This window comes from Brachionichthys hirsutus, chromosome 18 (assembly GCF_040956055.1).
Source record: "Brachionichthys hirsutus isolate HB-005 chromosome 18, CSIRO-AGI_Bhir_v1, whole genome shotgun sequence".
Classification (NCBI taxonomy): Eukaryota; Metazoa; Chordata; class Actinopteri; order Lophiiformes; family Brachionichthyidae; genus Brachionichthys; species Brachionichthys hirsutus.
In genome coordinates, this window is record NC_090914.1 from 9,711,880 (window position 1) to 9,739,305 (window position 27,426).

General features: G+C 44.5%; 2 protein-coding genes across 2 annotated transcripts in view; both read right to left on the bottom strand.

Annotated features, from left to right (window-relative positions):
• Positions 1-846: 846 nt before the first annotated feature.
• Positions 847-3,011, bottom strand: rpia (ribose 5-phosphate isomerase A (ribose 5-phosphate epimerase)). The gene is made up of 9 exons (XM_068752273.1): positions 2,802-3,011; positions 2,455-2,515; positions 2,268-2,323; positions 2,116-2,175; positions 1,959-2,023; positions 1,809-1,877; positions 1,577-1,718; positions 1,388-1,487; positions 847-1,283 (listed from the first exon to the last, which is right to left on the bottom strand). Exons 1-9 carry the CDS (start codon positions 2,982-2,984, stop codon positions 1,186-1,188), a joined length of 834 nt encoding a protein of 277 aa, XP_068608374.1. The 5' UTR covers positions 2,985-3,011; the 3' UTR covers positions 847-1,185.
• A 2,153-nt stretch (positions 3,012-5,164) lies between these two features.
• slc4a11 (solute carrier family 4 member 11) overlaps positions 5,165-27,426 on the bottom strand; it is a 44,567-nt gene continuing 22,305 nt past the window's right edge. The window contains exons 6-21 of the mRNA XM_068751611.1: positions 25,679-25,711; positions 23,313-23,394; positions 22,261-22,384; positions 18,905-19,114; positions 16,589-16,673; positions 15,779-15,904; positions 15,138-15,251; positions 13,858-13,990; positions 13,637-13,710; positions 11,771-11,999; positions 11,302-11,408; positions 10,198-10,363; positions 8,642-8,815; positions 7,482-7,677; positions 6,502-6,671; positions 5,165-6,044 (exon numbers count right to left, since the gene is read on the bottom strand). Of these exons, the coding sequence (XP_068607712.1) occupies positions 5,978-6,044; positions 6,502-6,671; positions 7,482-7,677; positions 8,642-8,815; positions 10,198-10,363; positions 11,302-11,408; positions 11,771-11,999; positions 13,637-13,710; positions 13,858-13,990; positions 15,138-15,251; positions 15,779-15,904; positions 16,589-16,673; positions 18,905-19,114; positions 22,261-22,384; positions 23,313-23,394; positions 25,679-25,711 (2,090 nt within the window). The 3' untranslated portion in view covers positions 5,165-5,977. The remainder of the gene's footprint in view (positions 6,045-6,501; positions 6,672-7,481; positions 7,678-8,641; positions 8,816-10,197; positions 10,364-11,301; positions 11,409-11,770; positions 12,000-13,636; positions 13,711-13,857; positions 13,991-15,137; positions 15,252-15,778; positions 15,905-16,588; positions 16,674-18,904; positions 19,115-22,260; positions 22,385-23,312; positions 23,395-25,678; positions 25,712-27,426) is intronic.

Consider the following 27,426-nt stretch of genomic DNA (forward strand, 5'->3'; position numbering starts at 1 on the left):
CAGAAGCGCAAATATAAAACAATTTGCATGAAACTCGATGTCTACTTATCAGGAGTCAACTCTTCAGATTCTTGTTGGGTTCTATTATGGTCGACGTTTGACAACTTTCATCTTGGAAAATAATGCAACTATTTCTGGCGTCTCCAAGCGGGCAGAAAAGAGAACTGCACCATCAAAGCTTCAACCAGACAAATCTGGAGCCAAAGAACACGGAGTACTTGTGTGTTCAGGACGAACAACTAAAATAACATGAATACAGTTATCAAATTCAACAGAAATAAGACAAGCAGAAATGTTTATTTTCATCCTGTATTGGTTGACAGTTTAGCATCTTGACAGCAAATATGTCCACAGTTGATAAGTAGAGAAAAAGAAAAAAAATATTGCTGGTGCAAAATAATCCCACCTTGGCATGCAAATTCAGAAAAGCCTGGGTCAAATATTCTCCTTTCAGTAAACTTCCAGCAGGTCTGTATTGTAGTTAACATAATGTTTATGGCACAAGACTTCCTGCAACCTCTCGGCTTGTGCAAAGAATAAGTTGCACAATTCACAGGCACAAAGGTAAGAATGGAAGGAGGTGATGCACGAGGCAGGCTTTGCTGCTCTACAGGAACTGCTGTTGAAATAGAGAGAGAGAACTATGTCCTACCTGGCAGTGAAATATACAGTTTAAAGTTTAAAGTGATGAGGCCGAGGCATAGGCCAAACAATGCATTTTAGGAATGTATAAACTGTGTGTAATTCATAAAACACCCCCCCCCCCCCACCCACCCACCCAATGTCATTAAATTAAATGATCTGCATCCTGACTGTCTTCACCAGGAGCGTGCAGATCTCCCCCCTTTGATGTACGACTATGACCTTTTTAAATCTATTTCCTTCAACAGAACTTAGGAGACAATGTCAAGGTACTCCAAGTATTTGTCTGCAGCGCTGCAGGGACTCTCGCTCACCAGCGGAAGGACCGCAGCGCCGCAGACGTTCAGTCAGACCCGCTAAATGCAGGAGCTGACATTCCCAGTCGGAATAAAAGCAGTGAGTGAGAGACGAGGTGGGGCGAAGCTGATCAGTCATGCGGGAGAATCTAAGGCACCATGTGCGTACAAAAATAAAAAAAGGTCTTCAGATACGGTTTGTAGATCAAGCTGCAACAGGAATGTCCGGTTTGAACCACGAACCCCCTCAGTTGACCAGAGGATCCCGAATCTTCATGCTTCCGTCCTCCATTCCGAAGTAGGCTCGTTCGGCCATGCCGACAAAGAGGCCCGTCTCCACCACGCCTGGGGGGGGGGGGGGGGGGGCAGGAAAAGACACGGCAGTCACGCTTAACGCGTCATTCAAGAGTCTGCCCGTGGAGACGGGCCGCACGCCGCCAGCGGCTCACCTGGAATCATCTTGAGCGCAGTGCTGACTTCCTTCCAGTTCTGCGGCCGCTCAAACTTCCAGTCCAGGATGAAGTTGCTGTTGTCGGTGATGACGGGACCCTGAGGGCCGGACACACGCGGGGTCACGGGGGGGGGGGGTCAAATGGCATTCCTGCCGACAGACCGACGAAGGCCAATCCCAAACTCACAGCTTTACTGACGGCCATCCGCAAGTTCGCCTCCCCTCCGAAGTGCTCCGTGATGGCCCTGGAGACGGGAACGTACGCCAAGGGGATCACCTCAACGGGAACGCCCTTCTTCCACTGCTCGCCGAGAGCTTTGGAGTCCTTCCTGGGGGGGGGGGGAACAGTAAGAGTCAGGCCGCTCGTATGCACACAGATTCGTGGTTCTTGTTCTCGAGGCGGATGAGCAGGAGCAAACCTGAAGTCGGCGATGATGATGAAATGTTTAGCACAGCTGGCGACGATCTTCTCCTGGGTCAGGCAGCCGCTGCGAGGGGGCGAGACCGAAATCAGACGGGAGGCTGCAAAAAGCCCCCCCCACACAACATCTTTGAGAACCTGCACTCACCCTCCGCCTTTTATCAAGGTGAGCTCTTCGTCCACTTCGTCCGCTCCGTCGATCGCCACATCCAGCTGCTCAGCAGGAGGGGACAAAAGACAAAGAGCGTCCCCAACCGTTTATTCGTACCCGTAAAAAACTTGCCGCCGCCCCCCCCCCTCCCTACCTCTGGGTGTCTGTCCAGGCTCGACAGCGTGAGGCCGTGCTGCAGAATCAGAAGACGGGACTGGAGGGGAGGGAAGGTGAGCCGTTAAAAATGGCACAAGAGAAACAAATGATCAAAGCACGCAGGTGAGAAAGAATGGATGAGTCACCAACCTGGAAGGAAGTCGGGACGCACACAAGGTTCAGTTTCTCTTGGCGGACTCTCTCCGCTGCAGGAAAACAAACAGATGAGCTCAGGTGTGACACCTCAGCAAATTCCACCCCCCCAACAAAGAAACTTCACACCCTGAAGGAAACTTATGGGGGGGCAAGAATGACGACACTAGTGGGTTCCACTCACCCAATCTGTCCACGGCGTAGACGATGGTCGATCCGCTGCCCACTCCCACCACCTGGTTGTTCTGCGACACAGACAAGCCACCAGGTTGCACGCATTCAAAGTGAACCTTTATTAACAACGGATGCATGCGCACTAGCAGCGCTGCGCTCCGTTAGCCCCGTGCTAGCTTATTAATTCAGGTCTCCCGTGAAAACAACGGAGCTAAAAAGGTGCTGTGATGCCATTAAGGGGATTTAGTACTTAGAACCGGACCAAGTTAGCCCGCTACGCCGGGACCAGCATTTACGTTAGCGGACAGGCTTCGGAAGCTAACTTTGCTAGCAGGCTAGCTAGCAGCGGTCCGCTACCTGGATGTGGTTGTCCACGGCGGCGTAGGCTGCCAGCTTCTTCGACTCCTCCGCCATGGCCGCTCCGGACAGAACCGACGCGTGCACGTGTCTGCCGCTGCGAAGAAGCGCCCGCCCCCGGGACGTGGAAGAGAACAGTCCACCGGCCGTGTCAGCAAATAAGACACACCCGTTGAGTCTCATGCCCCCCCGGCCCACGAGGCAGAGACATAAGACTCCCCCCCCCCCGCGTCTGATAGTGAAAGCGGCGAACAGGGACGAACTGCGCAGGTGCGGCGCAGAAGTGACGTCACAGAAAGTAGATCCTTTTGGGCCAATGTGAAAGCCATGAATAAATAATACAATTAATAAAAACACTATATCATAGAGTTGTTTATATTTAGTGTGTAAACATAGCAGCGTCCTTTAATGCATCACTAATATTACTGCTGCAGATGTTCATGTTGGAGCCAATTCACTTTATACAGCCCATAATGATCCCGATGGAAATTGAAGAAGACAGCAGCTTCAAAATGAAATACACAAACGAGTACTGGTTCATCCACTTGCCAAACTTCATACCAACCAATCCATCAATGTGATGCCAACCAATGAGCACGAGGACCCACAAATATTTACATCACTACTACTTTTTATTTGGCAAACAGCTTGAGATAGTCTCTTTTTTTCCCAATGTACAGTATACTGTATATATATATACTATAGTAAACCAACACATTCGGTTTGATAACATTTGTTTCTATTTATTTTTTTACATATTACAGCTTACAAATATAGCTGATCTTTTTGACAAAAATTACAGATTCTGTTTTGACACCCAAATTAGTATGCTATATAAAATTCCACACATCTTAGATTCATGAGTAGAAAAAAAGTAGGCTATATGAAATCAGGAAATGAAAGGAGGGGGGGGGGGGGGGGGGGCACCACAGCACGCAATTCCAGAGAAATCCAATTGGGAGGAGGGGAATCAAGGTTTCACGTAACAGATGTATTTGCTGCTTGTCCGAAATCATCAGTACAGAGAAGATATCAAGGAACAATAACAATACTGTCACATAAGAATTGTTAAATCTCTGTACTCGGTCCAAAGTTAGAAACTAATACCTCGCCATGGATTATAATGGATAATGTGTGATAGAAACTAATCTTTGCATTGTAAACTGTACATATTACTTCACACATCACAATCTCTCTTCTCCCACCCGTGCCATCGTTATTCTTACTTTGAGGATTATGTAAATGCACCAGAGCTTTCCCTCTCACACCTCGCTATGTCTGCACAAGACATCTGCTTAAATTGGACATCTTTCTCACATCTGCAAGACAAAGTCGAAGAAACGTGCACGAGGGAGCTGCCATTTAGACGACGAGGAAGCAAGAAAACCCACCGAGTGCCTCGTTGACAGGCAGGAATAATTAAATCAGCACTGAGAAGCTTTTGTACCATGAAGACGGGCTGAAAAGTTGCCATCTTAAAAACACAGCTGGTCCGTCTCTGCTTCACTGATGGGTCTGGATATTTTTTTTGGGGGGGGGGGTTGGCTTGAAAATGCAAATCACCAGTGAAGTCTAGTTTTTATACACAGTATTGCTAAATATTGAACATTGCATTCAGGTTAAGGATTTGGATTTTCTTCTTTTGTGTAGGATGCAGAAAAAAACCAAGCTGAGCCATGCTGTATGCAAACCGATGGCTAGTACTCTCTCTTTTATACTGTGGATAGGAAGTCAGTCTCTCCAGATGTCTGGATTATTACAGGACTACGTTGGCAAGCTTTGTTCTAATCATAACATCGAAAGAGAAAAAAAGACCTGATTGATTCTCTAACTCAGCTTTGAAGAATTGTTCACCAAAAGGACTAAAGAGGAATGCGTTGTGCTGAACCCAAAGCTCACAAATGTTTATTTACCGGCTGTTCACCTTTGACTTTTATCTTTGCCAGCGATGTGTTGGACTTTGACTTGAAGCTGGAAGGGACTTGGATATGTAAACACTGCAGCGCAAGCAAGGTGACCAAAACCCACTCAGTATACTAGAATCCACAACCAAGGAGTGATGAGGAGCAAACAAGACTTCCCAATTCACACACAAAATGATCACTCGGCAATTAAAAGTCATATAATGATAAATAAATATTCTCTTCCAATTTAACCTAAAATATTTTGTGTATATTCATACTTTGACAAAGATTTCACTAAATGTTTTGGTTTGTGCTGTCTCTCTAAATAATCACATAAAATATACCTGGAATGTATGCTTTTATTTGCTTGAATACTTGAATTCCAACTTCAAATGAGTTTTTTTAAAGAGCTGGCAGGAAGCTGGATGAGGCCCAAGCACACACACACACACACACACACAAACTCCCTCCCTCCCTCTCCTCTACGTAATGAACAGTGACATTTGTTGGAATGACTTAGAAGCTAAGCAGAATCAAGCACAAGTGTCCATAAAGAAAGAGGAATCACAGCTAAAGGTTGCAGGAACGTAAAGGTTTTAACACTGCACACCGTCAACAATACACAAAGGTACAGATCTAATATGCAGTGGGAAAAAATCAGCGTTCCTATTGGCTAATCTCCCTGTGGAAATGTATTTACCGGTAAGTACTTACAAATAGTGCACGTGTAGAATGTACCCGGATCACAGTGTAAAAACACAATGAGAGCAAAGTGCTGAGATACTAATCACACTTGCATTGTGCCGTTACACCATTCTAAGTAGAGTATTAGTGAGTACTTTCATCACTTATCCTTATCTTAACACTCGGACGAATCCACTGCAGCTAGGCTAAAATGCTACTATAGAATGTGAAGGTATGACAGGGCAGGGTGGTTTTATGGCGCTGAGCAATCTGACAGGGCCACAGAGGCGAAACACGGAGCTCTGGGTGGACCGGTTTCTCCAGAGAAAGACCGTCTGTCCATTTATGGAAAATATTTCCTCCTGCTCTCATCTTTCCTTGTCACACGACATCTCACATATCCAGTGTGTCACCTGTAAGAACGTTCCTATCGGATACAAAAATCTAAACACTCAGTATTTCCTACTTCCTTGTTTGCATCAATCCAGTTTTGCTTAAAAATATGACGATATATTTTTAAAATGTATTTTTCTTTTAATTGGAGGTGTCTTTTTTTTTTGTGGCTCCAGAAGTCGCATCCATCTGCGGCTACATGTGTTGGGCGTCCATTATGTCCAAGTATTTGGCCTCAATGATACGAGGAAGCACGTTGTTCCTAAACACAGAGCAGATTCATGTCAGCTGTTATTCTTACGGCCAGCGACAACAAAGAAATCAAACGCCATCGTGAGAACTTGTGTCAGCGAACAAGAATCAAGAATGCAGCAGATGACGTAAAAAAAAAAGTTTAATTTGAGCAGGAGTTCAACAGCAAACCGTTTATATTGGGGATATTCCTGCAGCTTTATGCAGAAGACTTTCCCGATCACAATCTCCATGTATAATAACACCAAACCCGTCTGTATGTCGTTACATTCAGTAAACTTGTGCATTAAAATGTGATGTGGTCCATGTCTCGTCTCTTTTAAACAGACAATGTGGCTGAAACGTGTCCCCAGCCTGAGGCAGATTAAGGTCAGACGCGGCGCTCGCTACCCGTGAGGCTGCTGAATGCCATCCTGGTTTAAAATACTTGAGGAAATTGTTTCCCAGAGACCAAACTGCTGTAGTACCTGATTGGAATGAGCAGGATCATGAGCAGAGGGAAGATCATCTTCATGTACGGTATCGGGTACATGCCAAACGTACACAGCACCAGCAGCTGCATCATCTGCAGGAAGGTGAAGTAGTGGATCTTTCTCTGGGGCACTTTGCGGATGTAGTGGGTCGGCGGGTAAGAGGTCTGCAGGAGGTGAGAGGATCGGGACGGATTAAAATACAATCTACCCCGGGGATATTTTCTTTACTGTCCCCAGATCTGCTGCAGTCTTAAAGAATTGGCAAAGGGAGGCGGATGACCTGAGAGAAATAAAATGTCATTTCTGAATTACTACTGGAAATGCTATGGTGGGGAATTATTATTATATATTGCGGAATCCACAAAAGGGACTCAACAAATCTTGACTCGCCACAGTCGAGGTGGAAGTCTGTTTATTAAATGCTCCAGAAAAGGTGAAGCTTCTCGTTCACAGATGGGGACCAACTCTCATCTTCGGTCCTAAATAGCCTTAAATAAACAGATAAACCTACACATTCAGAAGGCCTTCCTTGACTGAGCTTGTCCTCCATGTTGGATGTTGTAATGTCAAATGATAATGAAGGTCAAACCTCCAAATGAAGAAATAGAAGAAGTCGTTTCTCCAGACGTGGAGGTGGAAGTTACCTCTCAGGGCCATGTGGGGGCGCTAGTGCATGAAGTTACCAGGAGGAAAATGCCTCCAGTGGGAAGGTTAAATCGGACACGCAAGAGAAGAGACAAAAAAAAAGAAAAGGAAGTCCTGTGGATTCTGATTTCCTGTTTGAATCTGATCATGAATAAAGATGGTGTCAGAACAAAAAATTTGATTTGCAAATGTTATTTAACTCGGGTCTGGTGCCGCAGCACCGGACACCCGGCCAACCGTTTGATCCGAGTCCCGCACGCAACATATGGTCACACACACATTTACTCACCTGTCGACACACACACACACACACACACGCGCTCCCCCACCTGCTCCTTGAGGAGGAGAGCCATGCGGTCGCACATCTGGTTTCCGTCGATGGAGGTGAGGGCGATGTAGAGGAAGAGGCCGTACAGGACGGGTTTGGGGATCCACTGCAGTGGGAGGGGCAACAGCAGCACCGACACGCCAATGAAGATGTTGGCAGTCAGAGACGTCAGCCGGGTCTCCTTCACCTGGACAATACTGACACACACACACACACAATTACTGGACGGATGAATGGTCACTGGAAAGCACACAATCCGTTAATACAGTGCAACACATACTCTTCCAATATTTTTCATATCTCTATTTCTGCACATTTGAGAATTATTCACAACAATATTTTTTATATCACAAATCCTTATTTGTTGCTTATCCTTAATAAATAGTGTGTGTGTGTGCGCGTGTGTGTGCTGGCCTGGCCTCTTCCCTCTGCCTGTCACCAGACTAGGAGTGTTGTGGCTGACTGTCATCTGAGATGAATAAAAGTTGCATGCTTGAAGACTTTCTGCGACTTTTTCCAGCATTAAAAATAAAAAGCAGACGGTGTTTCTGAGGTCGAGGCTCGGAAACCTTCAAACTGTCTTCATTTGGAATTAAGATCTGTTGAAAGAGTGGGTGCAACTCAAAATCCACGTCTTTAGACAGTTTGTGTAAGGTTTATTTATACATCTTCGGCTGCCTTATTGCTTCATTTTTATTCTTGTAGGGTTCGTTCCTCCACCCAGCTCGGCTGAGCTTCACCTTTAGCTTGAAGACAATGACGGAGCTGCGACTCAGCGTTCGTGTCTTGGTCAGGATGGATAATGCCGATTTGAATCTGGTATAAATTCTGTAAGGATGCAGTTTGGTTCATTTACAAGCATGCAGCAAAGAACTGCGCCTCTATTTCTGGGAAGACGATACCAGTTAATGACTGTAAATCTACAACCACAAGTTTTACAGCGCACACTTTCAACATCCCTTTTATAGAACCCGCGCCACTAATTAGAGCCTTACGGAGGAGGGTCTCTTTGCCCTCTGACCTCTTCCACTCAGAGAGGAAATGGTTAGTAACACGGTAATCATGCAGGGCAGATACAGTAGCCTGTATCCACTACGCTCCGAAGACGACCTTTAATTGGGCGTCTGATTAGCACCGGCGATGAGAGGGCGGGTAACTCACGTCTCATAGAGGTGCCCCCCCTCCACGCGTTGCTCCACGAATGCCAGCTGGCGCACATGGAGGGTGGAGTGGGGAAAGGCAGCGTGCATCCAGGGCAACCCCAGCACCGACATCAGTACGTTAATGAGCCCAGACAGCATCAGGTCCCAGTGGTACGCCGTCCCCTTCAGCAACCTGAGGAGCAACGCAACCGTTAGGCGGCGCAGTCAACAACAACAACACAACCCACAGCAACTCACCCAAACACACAGGAAACGGATGAACACTTACAGACGCTAGTGCGTACAGAACATTACAGCTAGTATTATTTAAAAGTGAGCACACACGGAGTCAGTCGACCCACACACTCGTACAAAGGGCATCATTCTCCTCAGGTTAGTGGTGCCCTTCAACACAACACCAATAAAATCAGGCACGAGGCGAGCGTGACTTTACAGCAACTTTACATGAAGAGGAGGCTGACATGTGCACGTTAGTGAGGGATCACTACCGCGCACCTTCTCCGCCTCGCCATCTGTCTCTGTGGGAGGGCGCCGTGTGTGTGCGTGCGTGTCTCTTGGGGGGGGGGGGGTCACCCTAAACTGCAACAATCTTGTCTGAACTCTGACTCCCTTATCACACCAGAAGTGTCCTTGAGCATGACATTGAAAACAAGACCAAATAAAACTGGATCAGAAATAATCGAACAAACTGGGTGTCAAGTTTATTTTTCCTTCCTTCAAAACCCATCAGTAACGATTAGGTTGAAAGGTTTGTTCGTCTATTTTTATTCACGCAATGACGACAAGATTTTAAATAAATAACCAGTGTCAGAAATCAAACGCGAGACGCAATGAAAGATCTGTCCAGATGGGAAGAAAAAGAAGAGGTCCATCTTATTTTGGGACAAAAAAAGGATGAAAGGATAAAAGAAGGTGAAGAGAAAGCAGCATCAGAAATAGCAACTTCTTCCAGCTTTGTCATTTTGTTAGTGACACATGGAAGACAGAAGAACAGCAAATTGTATTTACCAGCCTTTTCATTGTAGTTCACTAAAACAAAAAAATACACAAACAAATATAAGTCTTGGAATGTTCATAACAGCTTGTTAATTATAACGAAATTAATGTTATAACAGGTCACCTCTTTTTCTGGACATTTAGATCCAATTGATTTCTTCCCAAGAAACGGAAAGCGTTGAAATTCCAACGTCTTAGATTTTCATTAGGAGCCGATCGACGGCTGCAACTTCAGCTCAGCCTCCTGTGTGGGCTCTGTTTGGGCTCTGAGGCTTCTTCCGAGCTCTCCGACTGCGACTACTTGACTCAGATGTCAAGTTTCCACCTCAGTTCATCTTGCCTCGCTGGCAAACTGGCTAACACGGTTTTTCAGCAGGTCCCAAAGAAGGGTCAGCGGAACCCCAAAGGTCCTCCACTGGCTTTTGGAAGGGCCGCAAAAAGAATTCAAGCCCGTCGACACACAATTAATATTCCAGACTCTCCCTCTCCCTTCCACCGGTTCAGTCGGTTTTCCTAACCGTGAATGAATCATCCGTCGCCGGCTATCTTTGCCTCTACCTGTTCTCTGGTGCGTTGGTCAGCGAGACAACAATGTTCTGGTCGATGAAGATGAGGAGGGCCAGGAGGAAGCCGAGGCCCATGGCGCTGAGGACGTTCATGGCCGACAGGCGCTCAAATGGAGCCACTTTGAAGATGGGCCGGTCATGAACTTTAAAGACTGGAACTGTTTAAAAAAGAAGAGAAGCGGTTGCAACCAAAGATGCAATAATTCACCAAGTAATTGATGACGACTAGTAACTTGGCAGATTGACCCATAAGAAGCATATTTATCAGTATTTTAAATGTGTGCTTCTAGTATTTCTTGGCGTGTTTGTTGTCAGGATAAAAACACAGGCAGACAGTCCATAACGGCTCTGATGACTTTTCACAGCTTTAATTGTTTTTATAAGTGGTTGAGTTTTCACTAATGCTGTACATCTCATTTAAAACTGCCCCCCCCCGGATTGCTACCGAATCAGGTGCAGCTGGTTAAATTGCATTGCATTGGAAGACATGACAATGCAATAATATGTCTATTGTCTTATGTCATATTGTCTGTGTGAAGGAACAGAAAATTGGCTGGCACTTAAATTTGAATTCACTTGAGGGCTTGGCGCTCGTCTGTTTTGCCGTGTCGACCCCAGGAGAACAGCTGCTGCCTTGGCAACGCTGAATGGAGACTCAAAACGCTGCTAAACAATAGCGGATAAAAACTGAATATCCAATGGGTCTATGTCTTGATTAAGAAACGTAAAGAGACATTTCAAGCAGTCAAATGTAAACCAGGATGAATTCGGACCAGAGTTCAAAACAAAGAAGTTAAATATACCTCAAACCTTTCCTGAAATCAAACACTCCACAGGACATCACTGAAATGCAGCTGCTAGTCAATTCATTTCAGCAGCTCTTTTTTAAGCCGTTTGGCTCTGTAGCTCTTTTGTGCGTTAATAAATCTCTCCTGACTTTTCCAGCTGCATGATTGCGAACAGATAATGAATGTGGGATTTTAAGTCGTTGGTCACAATTAGCACCCCCGACACTTGCATGCTTCAACTTGGATCAGCCCAACAGTGTAATTACCATCTGCAGTGAGAACAGAAAGAAGCGACAGATGATACTAACGTTCAATGTCACTGAAGAGGTAGGAGCCGATGAAGGAGAACAGCAGCACCGAGATCGGCAGGGCGCAGTCGGACAGCACCTCTCTGACTTTGGCATGCAGGAAGGGACTGAGAGAGAGACAGTTTGAGAGAGGTGGGAATGAGTGAGGAGAAACAAATACAAGAGGATTATCATTACTGTGGACAAGACAAGGACAACGGTTGCAATCCTGACACTGTTTGAGCACCTTGGTCCGCCTTTAGCGTACACAATTGAATCCGGCTTTGAGGGTGATTACTGGGAGCAATGCTTAATAACTCACCGGCTGGGACAGAAGCTTTTTAAAACCGGTCTAGTAAGTTACTCCCAGCTCTGTCACTCGTGAAAACATCCAGAGTCGAGGCCGAGCTCAGCAGTGTTCGCCCCGGTCGGCAGTGCTCCCCACCTTAATAGTTGAAACCAGTGATTTAATGCTGCACAATACACACACCTCCTTTTGAACTGGTAGAGGGTGTAGCCCATCCATAACGTCCCAAGCATCAGTAAGAGGCACAGGAGAGGCTGCTCTCTTGTGCAGTGGATGAATGACTCGGGGAGGCCGCTGAACGCCGAGCCGCCCGCCAGATCGCTCCCGTTTCTCTCCAGCAGGTCTCTGCGCTGAGGGAAGTCCTCGATGCTTCCGTTCGCCAGCGTCGGCGTGTGGTAGTACTTGTGAAAGACTGAAATCACATGCATGGAAATTGTGTCATGTTAGTTTTGATACAAAATCGAAGCGAAAGTGCACTGCCATCTTTTTGGTTTGAGCTCATTAGCATTACGAGCATGCTATCACGATGAGCCAATATTAGCCGGTTACCTGCTGTGCAAACACTCTCTCAGAGCTGCTGGCATGGCAATACTAATCATTTTGATCTGTGGAGCATTTTCAAAAACCCATGAGAGAAAATGTTTTACAAAGTAAGCAAACTTCAACAGAATTGATTTGATGCGAGCAATAAAATGTTTCCAAATAGATTCTGACAAAATAATTTTTTGGGAAGGAATTTGAGAACATCCCCGAACCAGCTGGCTGGAATTTAGAGGAGAGCTCAAACTGAAAGAAGGCCAGACTGAGCATTGGATTTCAAGTAAAATATCAGTTGGAGTGTCGTGGGAGAGGTGAAGGAGAGAACTAAGATAAACCTCAGTCATTATGAAGTCAGAGCAGCAGTTTGGCTGCTCTCCGCTCTCTGCAGAAGAGCATTTTTTTAAATAAACGACAACCTTGTCAATATCTAATAAATATATAATATATTCATCACGCAAGAAGGAATGATGTCCGTCATCACTTTCACAGGAGATTGTGTGAAGAGACCGGCGCTCTCGCTCTGCAGGACGTTTAGTCAAACAGGAGAAAGTTATGCAGCAAGAAAAGTTGCATTGGCAACTGGAAACGCACCCACAATGTATTCAACCATGTTACGGCAATATATGTTAGATGGAAAGTGTCAACACAACGGCACCGGCTAATGTTAGAGTAATGGCATACGGGCTCGGAGCGTATATTAGAAATGGTTTCTGAAATTGAACGACTGCACCGGCAGTCTCCAAATAGGGGTAACATCGCATTCCGAATAACACGGCGCCATCATCATCTCAGTTTGCAGAAATTAAATTGTGCGTCATATTTATGACACAGGATGAGATGCAGTAAATGTCATCTCCGGCCATAAGAATAACAGCCGACATGATTCTGCTCTGTGTTTAGGAACAACGTGCTTCCTCGTATCATTGAGGATTGATTCATTTAGCGCACAATCTCTCTCTCCCAGCGTCTCAACCTGAGCACAGAGCAGTGCGACTTCTTACCACGGTTAAATTCTACAGCACGAGGCCCGGTTCCCTCTGTCCAAGCCAGATGACATTATCAAGCGTGAGAATTTCATCTGGGGAGAAGTGCTCAACGCTTTATGTCGCTATGACACACATCACCATATAATAAGTTAAACAGTTGAGGAGATCCTGTGACAATCGGTCAACACGGGATTCTTCAGTCACACTAAAATGCGGCCGCCTCCTTCTTGACCCCACTGATCGTGTATAAGCCCTTAAAAAGCGTTAAGAAAACAAAGCACCTTGACACCCTCTGCATTTAAAATGGGAGCTAAGACAATCACCCACAACACCGTGCAAATTTTGATTCAATGGTGGGTTGGAGGATGACTCATCCCAGTCTAATGGCCTGGTTTAAAATTTGTTTCAGTTTGTGGCTGACAATTAGCAAAGACAGAACGTTAGCGTTAGCTTTTGGTTAGTCAGAGAAGAGGATGCCAGTCATGTGACGGAAACAAGAAAGCGTTTATCTGACGCGTCTTACTTTTGACTGTGCCTTTCACTGCATCCACCACAAAAGCAATGGAAATGAACAAGGCGATGACCTCCTCTGTTGACCTGGAAGAACAGACGCGTTGCACAAGTTAGGGTTACGGAGATGGAGAAACTATTCTCATCAGTCATCACAGGCTTTAGTTTTTGCTTTAGAACATAAATACACCTGGAAAAGAACAGATGGAGTCGAGTTCAGGTTAAAGGTTTCACCTTTTGAAGAGCTTCATGAGCAGGCTGACATTGAAGATCCCTCCGAGGATGAGGAAGAGACAGTTCCACAAGCCGATGCAGGCATAGAAAGCTGGGAAGTCGAGGTTGTAGTCGTCGCAGATTCCTCGGATCACTAAGGTTACACACACACACACACACAGAGTAAGAAGCAGTTCAGATCTTACAACATGACTCATCCTTATAGCCAGTGCACTCCAAAAAGGGGCTTCATATTAAAGGGTCTTTCATGTTGATTTGCTGTGGCAACCCCTGACGGACAAGCCGACAGAGGAAGAATGTACCAGCTGTACTTTTGGCATACGGGTACTTTTCCATATCATTTTTCTTGTGTTTCATCATCATTCAATCAGCAAACGAACAATGAGCTGATAGGAGACAGATTATATTGATTTGATTAATAAATTCATTAGCTAACAGGAACTGATTAATGTTTTGCACTGTAATTATAAAGACAACAGGAAATATTGTTTTGCTGCTGATACATGCAAACACAAAAACTCCAATGCATTTCATTCAAGGCTAAAAAAGACAAAATAATTGCAATGGCTTTGTTAATGTACAACAATGCAGTTGTGATTTTGAGGAGATTTGTAAGCAGATGAGTTGTAACTGCATAAACAAGCCATTGTTCTGTTCAGACGGCCGGCTGGAAATGCAGTATAATTGTCCCCACGAGAATCTGCTTAGCACAGTTCTAACCCAATTACTTCAAAGATCATCACAACACAAACCCGACCAGCGGCTCCGGTCTTAACACGACAACATCGGAATCATCGCTGGCGTTCTGCTGCTTCCAGCCATTGAATAGTTTTAAGTCCCTCCAATGAAATGTTTCTGCTGGGTTCGAAACTGAACGGTTTCTATTCCTCTGTCTCCCTGAACTCAATAAAAAGTTTACACGTCCGTGTGCAGCGTTGTTGACTTTCCCCTGAAACCCACCATTATGTAATATCAGCAATGAAATATAATTTATTTTCTTGGCTCCGGAAATCCTTGGAGAGGTGTGCTTTTTGCATCATTAGATGAGGAACACTAATTTGGGGCATATGTGCGAACAAACGGCTAAATCTCTCGTGCACTGGCGTTTTCTGGTAAAAGAGAGCAGATGAGGAAGGCTGCCGTTTCTGGCGGCCGTTCCACACGGACGCCTTTCCTCCTTTTGATTTTTGACGTAATCTTCTTAGCACTCAAGCCAAAAAGAAAAGAAAAGATAAGTATGTTTTGAATGAACTGAGCTGAATGAAAGAGGGGAAGCCTACCGCTAATGAAGATGGCGAGGGGAGCTGTGGTTAGAGGGATGACTAGAGGGGAGCCGGCGAATAACGAGTAGATAACCCCGCCGATGCTTTGGCCGATGATGGTCTTGCGAACATCTGGACGGAGAGGACACAAAGTCGCAGCGCATTAACGTGCATCACGAGGCTCTTCTGCAGAGGCGAACCTATTTATTTCACATCCTTCCTTTGACATCAGAAATCATTCACAAATATGTGATGCTAAATAAAATGACACTTTTAGCGCAATTAATTTTGTAGATACTACAGGCAAGTTTCAAACAGCAAGAAGCAACCGTTGTATGGAAATAATACTGCATAGAAACTCAGAAAGTTAGCAACTAGTTAATGAAAAAAGAGGGCCATCTCAAAACTACAGAGACACATTTGGTCAGAAGGAGAGTTGCCATTGAGCAAGACAATAACCCTATTGATATTTAATCAACCAATGCTAATATGGATATTCACAGCTTGAGAAGAGCCTCAACACGGGTCGATTTGTGAAACATTTACAGAAGGGAAATGATGATTGGCTTCGGTTTCCACTGAATGTAGCGTTAAAATCAAACCGATGTCCGAATATAAACATGGAATCAACGTTTTGTGAAGCGCCACGTATGTCATACCAATCTCCCCACGTGTGCTCTCGTCGTTGAGAGAGCCGAACGCGATGGCGGGGAGGAGTATGGCGATGTAGAGGAAGATGGCTGTGGTCATGTACTTCAGCAGGGTTTTATTACTGCCAACTATACCTGAGGGGAGACAAATATGAGTCGCAACACTCGAATTTCAAAACGACAGAAGCAAGTTCATCATCGGAGGCTTTAATACATGGAGCATCAGTAAACACATTCCTCCTGCTCTTTTTTTAAATATAAATAACTGGCTTCTGCGTGTGACGAGCGGCAGCGTTCCGTACGGCCCTGCACTTCCAAATGATGGATAACTTGTTTTGGAATGAAACACTTTCACTGAGCCCTAATGTGATTACAACGATGCTGGTCCGGTGACCTTCACGAGATGATCCTCATATGATGACACGAGACAGAAATACCTCGATCCCATTACAGCTCAATGAGCGTGTGTTTGGATGAGGAAGGACTGAAGGAGACTATCCGACAGAAATGTATTTTTCTATGCTCTAATTATTCAGGTCACCTGAGCGAGTTTATCCACTTCAACCGCGTCGTTGCAACGCTTTGAAAACCAAATCTCTGTGAAGGAATTCCCAGAATTTAGAGACACTTCTGTTATGTATGGAAAATATTTATTCATTTCAAGTAAGATATCGGACAGGCATTTTAGCATGAAGCAGATGCAGCACAGATGTATGAGGAAAAAAAGGTGAGAGACAAACGAGGAGCTGCCAGAAGCAACCTGGTGTGACACAGTCAAGAAGATGATTCACTTTCACCACAATTCCATGTCCAGCCTACCATCTGTGAAGTCAGAGGGGTAGAAAGGCAGCCTGCGGCACAAGTCCTCATAAATTCCCCGACCAGCTATGAAGAAGTCTTTACACTGTGGACAGAAGGGAAGAGGTTAGATTTTCACACAGCCCACTGACAGCAGCTACGGACAACTTGTAGTCCTGGAATGCTGTGACTGAGGGTTCTTTTTGTTGATACGGCGGCTTGACGTGTAGCAGAACTTTATTGATTTAGTTGAATGCGGTCAAAGTTACAGGTTTTAATTCTGAATGTCATTTATGATAATTGTCATAATTACCATTACCACTCAGAACTATGACAAGCTCATTCCCCTCCTAATTGGATTTACGCCGCCCACATGGTGATCTGGATCAGCACCAAAAGGTTATAAATTATTCTTGGTATCTTTATACACCAACCATGAAAAGTAAAAGTGAATCAGAGTTGATGTGTGTTTGCAACAGATTGTTGAATCCGTAAATGGGGTTAATGTTAAAATGTAATATTTTGTTACCAAACATTTCAAACTGATCCAGAATCCAGGATCTCTTCTGGATCATCACCAAAATGTAATCATCCGATCCTGGTAACACCCCCAACATTTCCTAGACATGTCATCAATATCCGTCCAGAACATCTCGATCACAATCACATAACCTCCGTCTCATTGGAGGTAATTCTTATTCTGATATGACCTGGATAAGGTCTCTTAGAGACCTCAGGAGGATATGATGGCTGGCGATGGATGGGATGGAGTAAATCGTACCATACTGATTCTCCGTTAAAGTGGAGTAAAATTAAAGAAATAAAAAAGAAAATCATATTTAACAAGCTCGTCTTCGATAAGCTTCTACTGCATAATCCAAAACAAAGTGAGCAGATCAGCAGGGCTGCATTTAGACAACATTTAATAAAGACCCCACTCTCACCGTAGTGATAGAGAATGACAGAAAGATGACAGAAGGTGGTTTTGGGTATTTTTAGAGAAGCAAGGGAGGAAAGAGGCACACGATTCAAAAGAAGAGAGCTTCTCAAAAGGATGAGCTTCCAGGCTCCAGGAGAAAAGAGCAAATGTGCAGGCCTGACTGAGCTCATTAAGTAAATTATCCAATTAGCCAATGTCTCATTTTCTTGTTGAACATAGCATTACATAATTAAGTGGGACGAGGGTGTGTGCGTGTGTGTGTGTGTGTGGTTGTAGGGAAAGCCCTTGAGAAAATCATTCCTCCCTCATTTGTCAGAACAAAGCCTTTATCCATCAACGTACACAACCTGAACACAAAGAACACCATCGGCTGGTTCCTCTCCCCGTTGCAAACGGCACGCACTTGTTCAATATAGCTGATACCTAAAATCCCGATACATCACAAACTGTGTGTGTGTGTGTGTGTGTGTAGGCTTTGAGTATCGTCTTTTGGCTCAGCTCTGATAAACAAAAGTCTCGGCGAGGAATTACCATCCACCCGTTTGTCATTTGTTGTGAACCGCCGATGGAGAGAGGCGAAGAAAACACAACAACGATTTAGTGGCATTTTTTTAGAGTATAGGAAAGTGGTGGGTTCTCGCAGGTGGTCCGATGTCAATTTCAAAAGTGGAAGGAAACGGAAAGGCAGGTGGTCTCTTCTTTTTCGCTCTCGTTTCATAGCGTTTCCTCTTGATTTCACCCGCTCTCTCCCTCCCCTCTTGGACAGTTTATTCTTCCATCTTTTTCAATATCCGTCTTTCACTGAGTGGCACTGAGCCTTTCAAGCCCGGGGATAAACGCCTCACAAAATCCTCCGCTATAGAAGAAGAAAAACACATACACATAAGGGGAACAGTCTGGGAGCTCCGGCCTGTCAACCACAACGTGAGGAGGAGACGTTGGGCCATGGCATTGGGTTCGTGTGTGTGTGTGTGGCTGAGGAGCTCTGACAGGACTGAAATATGTAAGGTCATTTACCCACTGAGGAGGACTGGCAGGAGTTGATGCTGATCGATTAGGGGGAGAGAAAAGATGGAGGAGTCAAGTCAGTCGAGCGAGAAGGAGGTGGTGGTGTCGGAAGGGAGACAGAAACTGAAGAAAAGAAAAGAAAGTTGAAATGTGCAAATGGCTGCGCGCCGCTCCATCCTCAACAGCGGCCGGTGAAGGAATGAGATCAGGAAAGACGAGGTGAAAGAGGGAGGACGAAGGGATGATTCGGAAAGCCTGATACCAGCAGGGATATTAATGCGTGTTTAAGAATCACAGGCTTCATTGATAATCACTGGAAATGATTGCACCCAATTGCCAGCGATGCGCTGCACACACACATCCACGCACACTCGAACGCCTCTGCACACCTTGAGGGGTTTGTGACTGCGGGGGTCAGTCTCCTCCTTCCCCAGAGCAGTGGGCTGCTGGTTTGTTGCCGTCAGCTGGTGCCTCTGGAACACCAACGCCTCCTTAAACTCCTCCTGCGTCTTTGTCTCCAGCAGCTTCTGCCTGAAGGAGATGTCGGAGAAGAGGGTGGCGAACGTCCGGCCCAGCTCCATCGCTGTTTTGGTGCTTTTCTATGGAATCAACACGTTATAAAAATGAAAGCAATGCCCTGTCTCCATTCAACCAGAGCAAACCAGCTGTAAACACAGCAGTAACATGTTAGCACCAGATGGATGTTAGCAAACAGTTCATTTGAACACACTGAGCAGGCACTGAGCAACACCAGCGTTCATTTAGAGTTATATTCCAAGCCTACTGATGAATATTCACTTTCCTTTCGACTGTTTTGTCATTTTCATTAACCCCTGAGAGAAATATCTGGCTCTTTAGCTGCTAAATAGCCGACATTCTTCACCCGCTAACCACCAGCTTTATATCTGGTGTGGGCCGAATGGTGCCCAGATTACTGCGGTGGGAAATGGAGCTGAGGAGAGCAACGAGAGCGAAACAGATGTGCAGCAAAGCAAAACAATTCACTGGAAGACGCCGGATAACGCCGAAGGGCACTGCAGATAGAGCTCTCACCACCGCTGCCCGTTCTACATTAGACTAAATCATTCATCTGTTGTTAATGGAAAATGTGGATTTATGCCGCTTTTACACAACATTAATGTATTCTATGCAATTATTTTCAGATCTATAGCGTTTTGCATCGTTTGATGTAACAATATTGTAAAAAGCAAGATTTTCCACTTTAAACTATATATCTTGATTCGGATTTTATTAGAATCAAATTGTCAATTTATGCATAAATTGCAACTCAAGTCAGTTTCTACAGAATGTATTGAAGTTAGAAGGCCAAAGTTGTAAAACTCCTTCTGTATTTAAGGTTTATTTGGAAAAACTACACTGATTATCAGCTGCCAGTAAATAAAACAAGACCTGGCTCAGTACCAAAGACACTAAAAGAGCTTTAGTTGCTATAAATGTGCCGCTTATCCAGACACAGCCTTCCACCAGTCATGCTGAGGAACTTTAGCCCATTCCTCGTGGGAAAGGCCCTTTAGATAAATTGTTCTTTACCATAGTCTTCAATCTTCCTCCTCCAGACTTACCAGTGATCCATAGGTCAGGTTTAATTTCTTTGCTCTGCAGAACAGCATCCTAATACTTCCATGGCTTATCTAAACAGTTCTGAGCTACTGAAGCAGACTTTTGTTGTGCTTTTGGGTCAGCGGCAGAGAACGAACGCATTTAGACACAGTCAGATGTCTTTAAAAGTTGGTTTAACGATTTGCATACTTATGCCCTAATGCGTGATATTGCTTTTACCTTGTGTCATTTAATTGGTTCTTGTTAGATTTATTTTGCCAAACAGCTGATAGATTCCAAAACCTACTAAGTGTCATTCTAGAGATACAGATCTGGTCTTCAAATACATGAACGCTTGTCTATACATCACAGCTTCAAAGGTGGGGCGGTGTCAGATATGTAGTCGAATCTTTTGGGGGGGGTTTCCCCCGTAATAATCCCACATCTGTCACAAGCAGCAGAGTGATGGTAACAGTAATGTACTGGCAGGCTGGGAGGCTCTGTGGTACCAGGGAAACTTTGTTAGCCAGGTGGTGCTGATGCTACCATAGCCAAGCTCAGCGCATGCAGCAGCAGATGCAGTAAACAGAATAACTGAAGCCTTTAAGCTGTTTCACACTGGTAACTGAATTTCAAGCAGAGCAGCAAAAGCTGAGGCAGTCGAGGGGTGTTCATCTGAAGGCAGTCTTTCTGCATGGAGAGGCAGAACACCCCTACCTTTAGTCAAACTCAACATTTGAGCCATTCAAATCTTACTCGTGAACATCAATCATCGCCCTCTGTATTCTGCTTGTAACTCGAGTCAGCAGCTATATCCACTGTGGGTTTACAGAACATTCCATGGATCCAGACACAAAGCAAAAAAAAAGCCTCTATCGTTTTCCTGCTCTATGGTGAACCTAAATCAGCCACCACCTTTTAATACTGTGCGTTTCATAACCCAAAGGCATCTATTCATCGAGGGATTCATACAAGTTTTGAAGGACACTTCTTTTATTCATCAGTTTGACTGGCGACAATGTGGGTGTAGAAAACGAGGAACAATGTTCCATCCAAATCAAAGACCAAGGATGGCTAGAGATTTCTTTGAGGTCGACAGTACATGAATGTGTTGACACACTTTCAGGTATGTGCTAAAACGAGGGCGAGACAGTGACGTTTTTGAAGAAAGGTCGTGCTGGTTCAGCATATTCATACTGGTCAATGACGTATCACTAAGCAACAAATCCTGACAAGCTCTCAAAATGGTGGGTGAATGAAACGATCCACCCTTAGAAATACTCATTACGCATGAGCCAACCAAAGGAATTCATATTGCCGTCATGCCCCTTTACACAAGCTTCATGCTGAAGCAGTCAGCATCCAGGATAATTGAGATATAACAGTGTCTTGTGTTTATTAGGGGCTTGGATTATCGTCTCCAGGAATGCCATGTGTGCCTGTGATTGTTGCCTGGAAGGAGGACATGGAGGCGATGGGGAGGGCACCGACACAAAGGAGGGTTTATGGGGAATAAAGATAGAAACCAAACACAAACACAAAATATGATGCATTCAGCCGAGGGCTGCTGCTCTCCCACCCTCACGCAGACGGTGGTTCGGGAAGGGCAATGAGCGCTATTGAAAGACAAGACGCTGACATGTGCACCAGCGCCCGTCTGAGCGCGTTGAAAGCTCAGGACAAAGTTGAGTTTGAGAAGCAAAAAGAGGAAACTTCAGTGCGAGTGCAGAGAAGCCCTCCGACTGAAGACTGGGAAGCTTTGCCGTTATGTCAGAAGCACTGCAGTGAATTTAAACACCACATCCAAGAGGAGCCAAAGAAATTGCCTTAATTACACTGGGCTGACACGAATACAAATAATCAATTACTCAAGCAGCAGATTCTTATAATTTAGCATTGGGCTATCACATAAAACCCTTTAGACAAGTGTGATTAGAAAAAAGAAATGCAGCAATATCCTCATGGCACACGTACGGTGAATAAATGATAAATGGCATTGAGGGAGACGGCTACTTAAAAGTCGGTTACGAGAGAAAATACAGCAAATCATATAAAGATCAGAGAAAAATGTAGCATTAATAAATCTATCACGATCAAATACGCGTGGGTGTATTAATGGGGGCTTATTACACCCCGGTCTAATAAAAACCCTCGTATCGTTTCCTTCCTCCGGGGTGGCAGTTACCATTTTGAGCGGGGCCAGTATCAGGATGACATAGCGGACCTCGCAGCAGTTCTCCCCCCAGTTTTGCGGCCTCTCCAGGCGGGAGATGCACACGTGACGCCTCTGGAGATGCTTCACGTTGCAGCTGGAGCAGAGAGGGAGAAGGAAGCGGCTTTTATAAATGTCAGTGCATCACCCTTCATCTCAATAGATCGACCTCTCTCTTCCTCCTCAGCAACAGGTAGACAGTATTCAAATGTGCTGGGTTTGCACACGCCAACATGTTCCATGTGATTGTTTAGCACTAATCACACGTTAACTGTCAAGTGTTTCACACAATATGCAAATAGAACAGTTTGAATGATTATTTCAAATCTCAGAATTTGGCATTTTTAAGAAAGTTATTTTATTTGTGCAAATAAAATACAGTTTCCAGATTAAATGAATGACACCACTTTCCACAGCTCGCTTCAACATCTGTGCATGTCTTCCTTTGAGCGAGTGACTGCTCCACCTTCGTGATAGCGCTGTGGTGAAGGTTTAGTTAGCACAACATGGCAATTTGGGTTAAAATTAGAGCTGAGCAAGCGCTCACATGGAATATATAGCCCATAATGATAATGCACTTTATTTATATCCAGATTACTACTACTACTGTACATTCAGCTTGTCCCGCGCATCCTCCTCCACAACAGCAGCCACTCACGTCCTCCTTCACTACGTCCATGATTAATTGATGTTAACAATTATAAGGATGCAGTTGAATAGACAGGGACATTCGGCTATGCTTTAGAGGCCATGGCTGATGGCATGAAACAAAGTGCTGTCTGTTCTAATTCACGACTTGGCTGATTTAAAAAAAAAAAACATCAGCTGACTTCCCGTCATGCTGATCGCTACAACCACGAGAGAGGTCTGCTCCTTAAAGTATAAATTAACCATACAAAAACCAGAAAACAAGTGTGACCACAAATAAGTCATCAAAGGTAACAAGGATAGAAATACATAAAGTTCAGCTGAACGTGCTTATTCTATTCTCATTTCATATTACAAGTGAGAGGATCATGGCTTACAGGATGCAGAGCCAGGACTGCTGGTACTGGATCCCAGTGGCGGTAGCAGTCACCCCCTGGATCGTCTCTGACAGCAGGTGGACTGCGGGGGGGGGGGGGGGGGGGAGATCAGAGGTCAAACACGAGTTTACTCAAGTCCAGATGGATCGTTACACACAACATTTATTAGTATTTCTAATGTTTAAAACTAAAATACTTCAGAATGAAGCTCGACTGATGCTTTTGTAACACCTAATGGTCATCCAAATGCCTAAAATGTTCAGAAGACTGGAGCCCTGTCTGCCTGCCAAGCCTCTCAATAGGATGTCAGCATTTTAAGCGTCTAACGAGCTCGCCTTCTGCTTTGCGCCGATGCCCGTCTGCACTGCACGTCCGTCCAACTGAAGAAAACACCAATGTTCATGTTTACAGATTAAGAAACCCACACATTTCATTATGCCGTCACGTTTACAAATCATTTAAAATGGGTGCCGACACCCGCTCAACGTTTCCAATGAGAGGAATCTCCTCTCAGGGACCTCATGCTGAGCGTGATGAATAATGGTGTTTTGGGGGATTTCTCCAGCAGCCTGGACTATTCCAAACCCCAGAAGACAATTCAGCACGCTTTGTTCGCAATGTCCTCCTTGATTCATCGTTACTGAGCAAATTATATGGTGGAAATGTTTTGTATCGTAAGCAGCAGGGATGATCATTTCCATATCATTCTGATTTTCCCTGCCAGCGGTTTCTTCCTTTCTTTCTGCCTGTCTTTGTATCCTTCTCTGTTTCCCATGCCATTTCATCAATAAAGTATCCTCCATTCATGCTAGAAAATTATGGGCGTCACCATGACAACAGTATCACAGTGTTCATGGAGTGAGAGAGTCAGGAAGTGAGGAGGGAGGGGGGGAGACTAAAGAGGCAGGGATAAGAGAGAAAAGAGTAAGATGGGAAGAGGGGACGAAAAGCAGTTTGTGGAGAAAGGGAATGACGAGGGAAAAATATATACATGTAGTGGATGTACTGTATCTGACATCACCAGCGGAGGTGAATAAACCTGACGCGGATGTTAGAGGAAGGTCCTTGATGTGATCAAGTGGAAGACTAATGAAGACATGCACCTTTGATATTTTGTCAGTTAGGAGAACATTTCTGTGTGGTTTCGTCAGCTTTTGCTATGCCAACACAACTGTTTCCAAAAAATAAACATATATATATATCAAAGATTCTCTCGCACACAGCGTATCAAATGTGACAAACTTCAATGGAAAGTAATGAAAAAAAATATGAGGAAGGCAAGCCTGCGTGGTTGGATTGTCCCCTTTGATCTTTCGGGTTTCTTCCTGAATTCTTTAACCGCATTATCCACACCGTTTCGTCGGTGAAAGAGAGAAACAGATTGCTAGTTCTGTAAATCACATGAGGATAATGCTGTCCGTCGCAAACAAGGCTGAGACGAATCAATAGAAATGCCAGTCAGGAAGCAGAGATTTCAAGCGACTGGGTATTTTATAAATGATGTGGCTAGGCTACAACAAACAGCAGTGACAAAGATGAAACGCACAGACAGACGATCACTGTTTCACTGCAAGTATGAAGGCATGAGGAGGAGACTCCTTACCTTACGCTCAGGGGTGACCTCAATAAAACCTTCCGATCTTATGCTACCGTATCAATTGTGTTCTCAACTATAGGTGGACCAGACAGTCGCACACACGCACACAAAAGGGATGTGATGGGTTGTGGAGGGCCCTTTGGATGGGCCCTGGACCACAGTGGCAGATGAAACATGTACCGGTACTGTATATGAGGTAACGTCGCACCCAATCACAATGCAGGACACAGATGCTATGATATGACGAGAGCCACAAGGACTGGGTCAACGGAGAAGCCGGCTATCGTGAAACCTTATCAGTCCTATTAGTCTTATTGATTGCATAGGAATCAATTAAATCAGTGGTCAATAATCTAACACCCTGCAAGGGCATCAAAGTCAATCATATCACCAACATGACATGATAAAGACAAATGTATGAAAATTACACCTTTTTTTGAAAACATCTTAATTTTGATCAAGCAGGTTCGTGGATCTCAGAGCCAGCCATATTTGTTTTTCACAGGCCTTAAAAAATTACAAATAGCTACACACGGGGTCGACTGGATGGCAAGAACGCCGATTTGAGGGGCAGCTGGAGAGGCATCGACAGCTGTGACATGGGGGAAGATTGCTGGTGTCTGTAATCATTTAATGACTCGACGGATCGACCCAGCCCTTGGAGTGGAACACAAATGGCATTCTGATGGTGATTGGTACAGAAGCACAGCACTGATTGCAGCCTCACGGCAGCAGATGCTGACATTTTCATCCGATTAGCACAGCTTACCGTCATCAAAGAAAACAAAACTTTGAGACTTGTCTGCATGGGGAGAAAGAGGGACAAAAACCAAGAAGCCAGAGAGTTAATGCACTCACCTTCTCTGATCAACAGGACAGCAGTTTTGGTTTTGGTTTTTACAGAGGCAAATACACATTCTGAAACCCCGCGAATATCGACACTGGCTGGTTAAGAAGCACACAATACCTCTGCTGAACAGAAGCTTCATTTCCTGCCCTCCCTTTACCTCATGCATATTAAGTATCATTTTCCAGAGAAAATCCCTCACTGTCTCATCTTCGTTGGGCACAGAGAGATCTCATCTTGATTACCGTCTACAGGCTATTACCAAAAATTTGATTTTATTGCTGATAACAGTTGTGCGTGGAAAGTGCAAAGAAACCCAATGACGTTGATGAAGAGACCAAGGAGAATACAATGACAATGTAGGGGCAACAGTTTCCATGTGGTAAAGAGCTTGAATTAATGGCTGTAATATAATATTCTGATCATTCCTGCAGAATGTTGCAGAGATATTTCAATGGAAAAAGATATTTGGTGATAATGGACAAGGGTAGCTGGTTGACTCGTAAACATACAGAACCTTTCCTGCCGAAGATAATTAATTATGTCCAGGATATTTATATAGCACCTGAACACCAAGCATGCTTGTACAGATGCAGTAATAATACTCAGGCTTTAACAGATCCTCATGTATTAAAAATACATGACGTTGCATGGGGTTTAAAAAGCCTGAGGGGCAAATCTCACAAACAATAAAAATGGTTGTGTGCATTTTAGGGAATTATTTCTCCAAACTGTAGCTTTGAACACGCATTAGCATTTTGTTTTTGTTGAGCCTCGTCTTTACAGTTTCAGACTCTGAATGTGGGACTGTTTGTCCGTCTGACTGGAGGCGGTAAATAAAAAAACTAAAATGGATAAATAACGAATGACACGGGAGGATTATGCAAATTGAGGTGAAATGGAGAGCCGGCGAGATAGATCAAAGGTGATGGCAATTATAAATTGAAATTATAGTGTAGTCATCACAAAGAGAACAAAACCAGCAGCACAGGTAGAACTGTAGCTTTGAACGGCATTAAAAACTCAGGAAGAGAACAAAAACAGTGTCAGCTGCTCGTCATAAATGTCATCATCCTCAGTATCTTTCTTCCTGTTATTTTCAATCAACAGAGATGGATACTATTTAGTATTTATGGAAGTGGCTCAAGTGATATTACCATCAATGCATTGCATCATCAGCAGTATACACAATGCACTCTCCATCGCTGAATCCCAAAAGAGACGGGAAGCAAAAAAAAAAGCGTCACGAGTCGGCCTCTAAAAATCCACTCCCCTGCGCAAGTTGGAGCCGGACTAATTATCTCTGCTGGCTTTCATCTTTTTCATTTCTGCAGTTCTGTTCTTTTTGTGCCCGTTATAATCTCATCCTGTTCTCTTTATCTCCCAACTGTACAGCATTACTCTCCGAATGAGTGGACGTTGATATGGAAGAAATGAATACCTGCAGAGATATATGTGTAATGTGGGAAGTCTTACTCAGGCCAAGTCCACACGTAGCCGGATACTTCAAATCTGTGTTGGCGTTGACAACTGTCCAGGTGCTTATTGCTTACTTTTACTTTATATTCCAAATCTACGTTTAGGAGTAATTCTGCCTCCTTGTCAGTCGACCTCGTCTTTTTTTTTAACTCCATGTACACCCTTTGAATGTTGAGATTGATTTTCGGCCC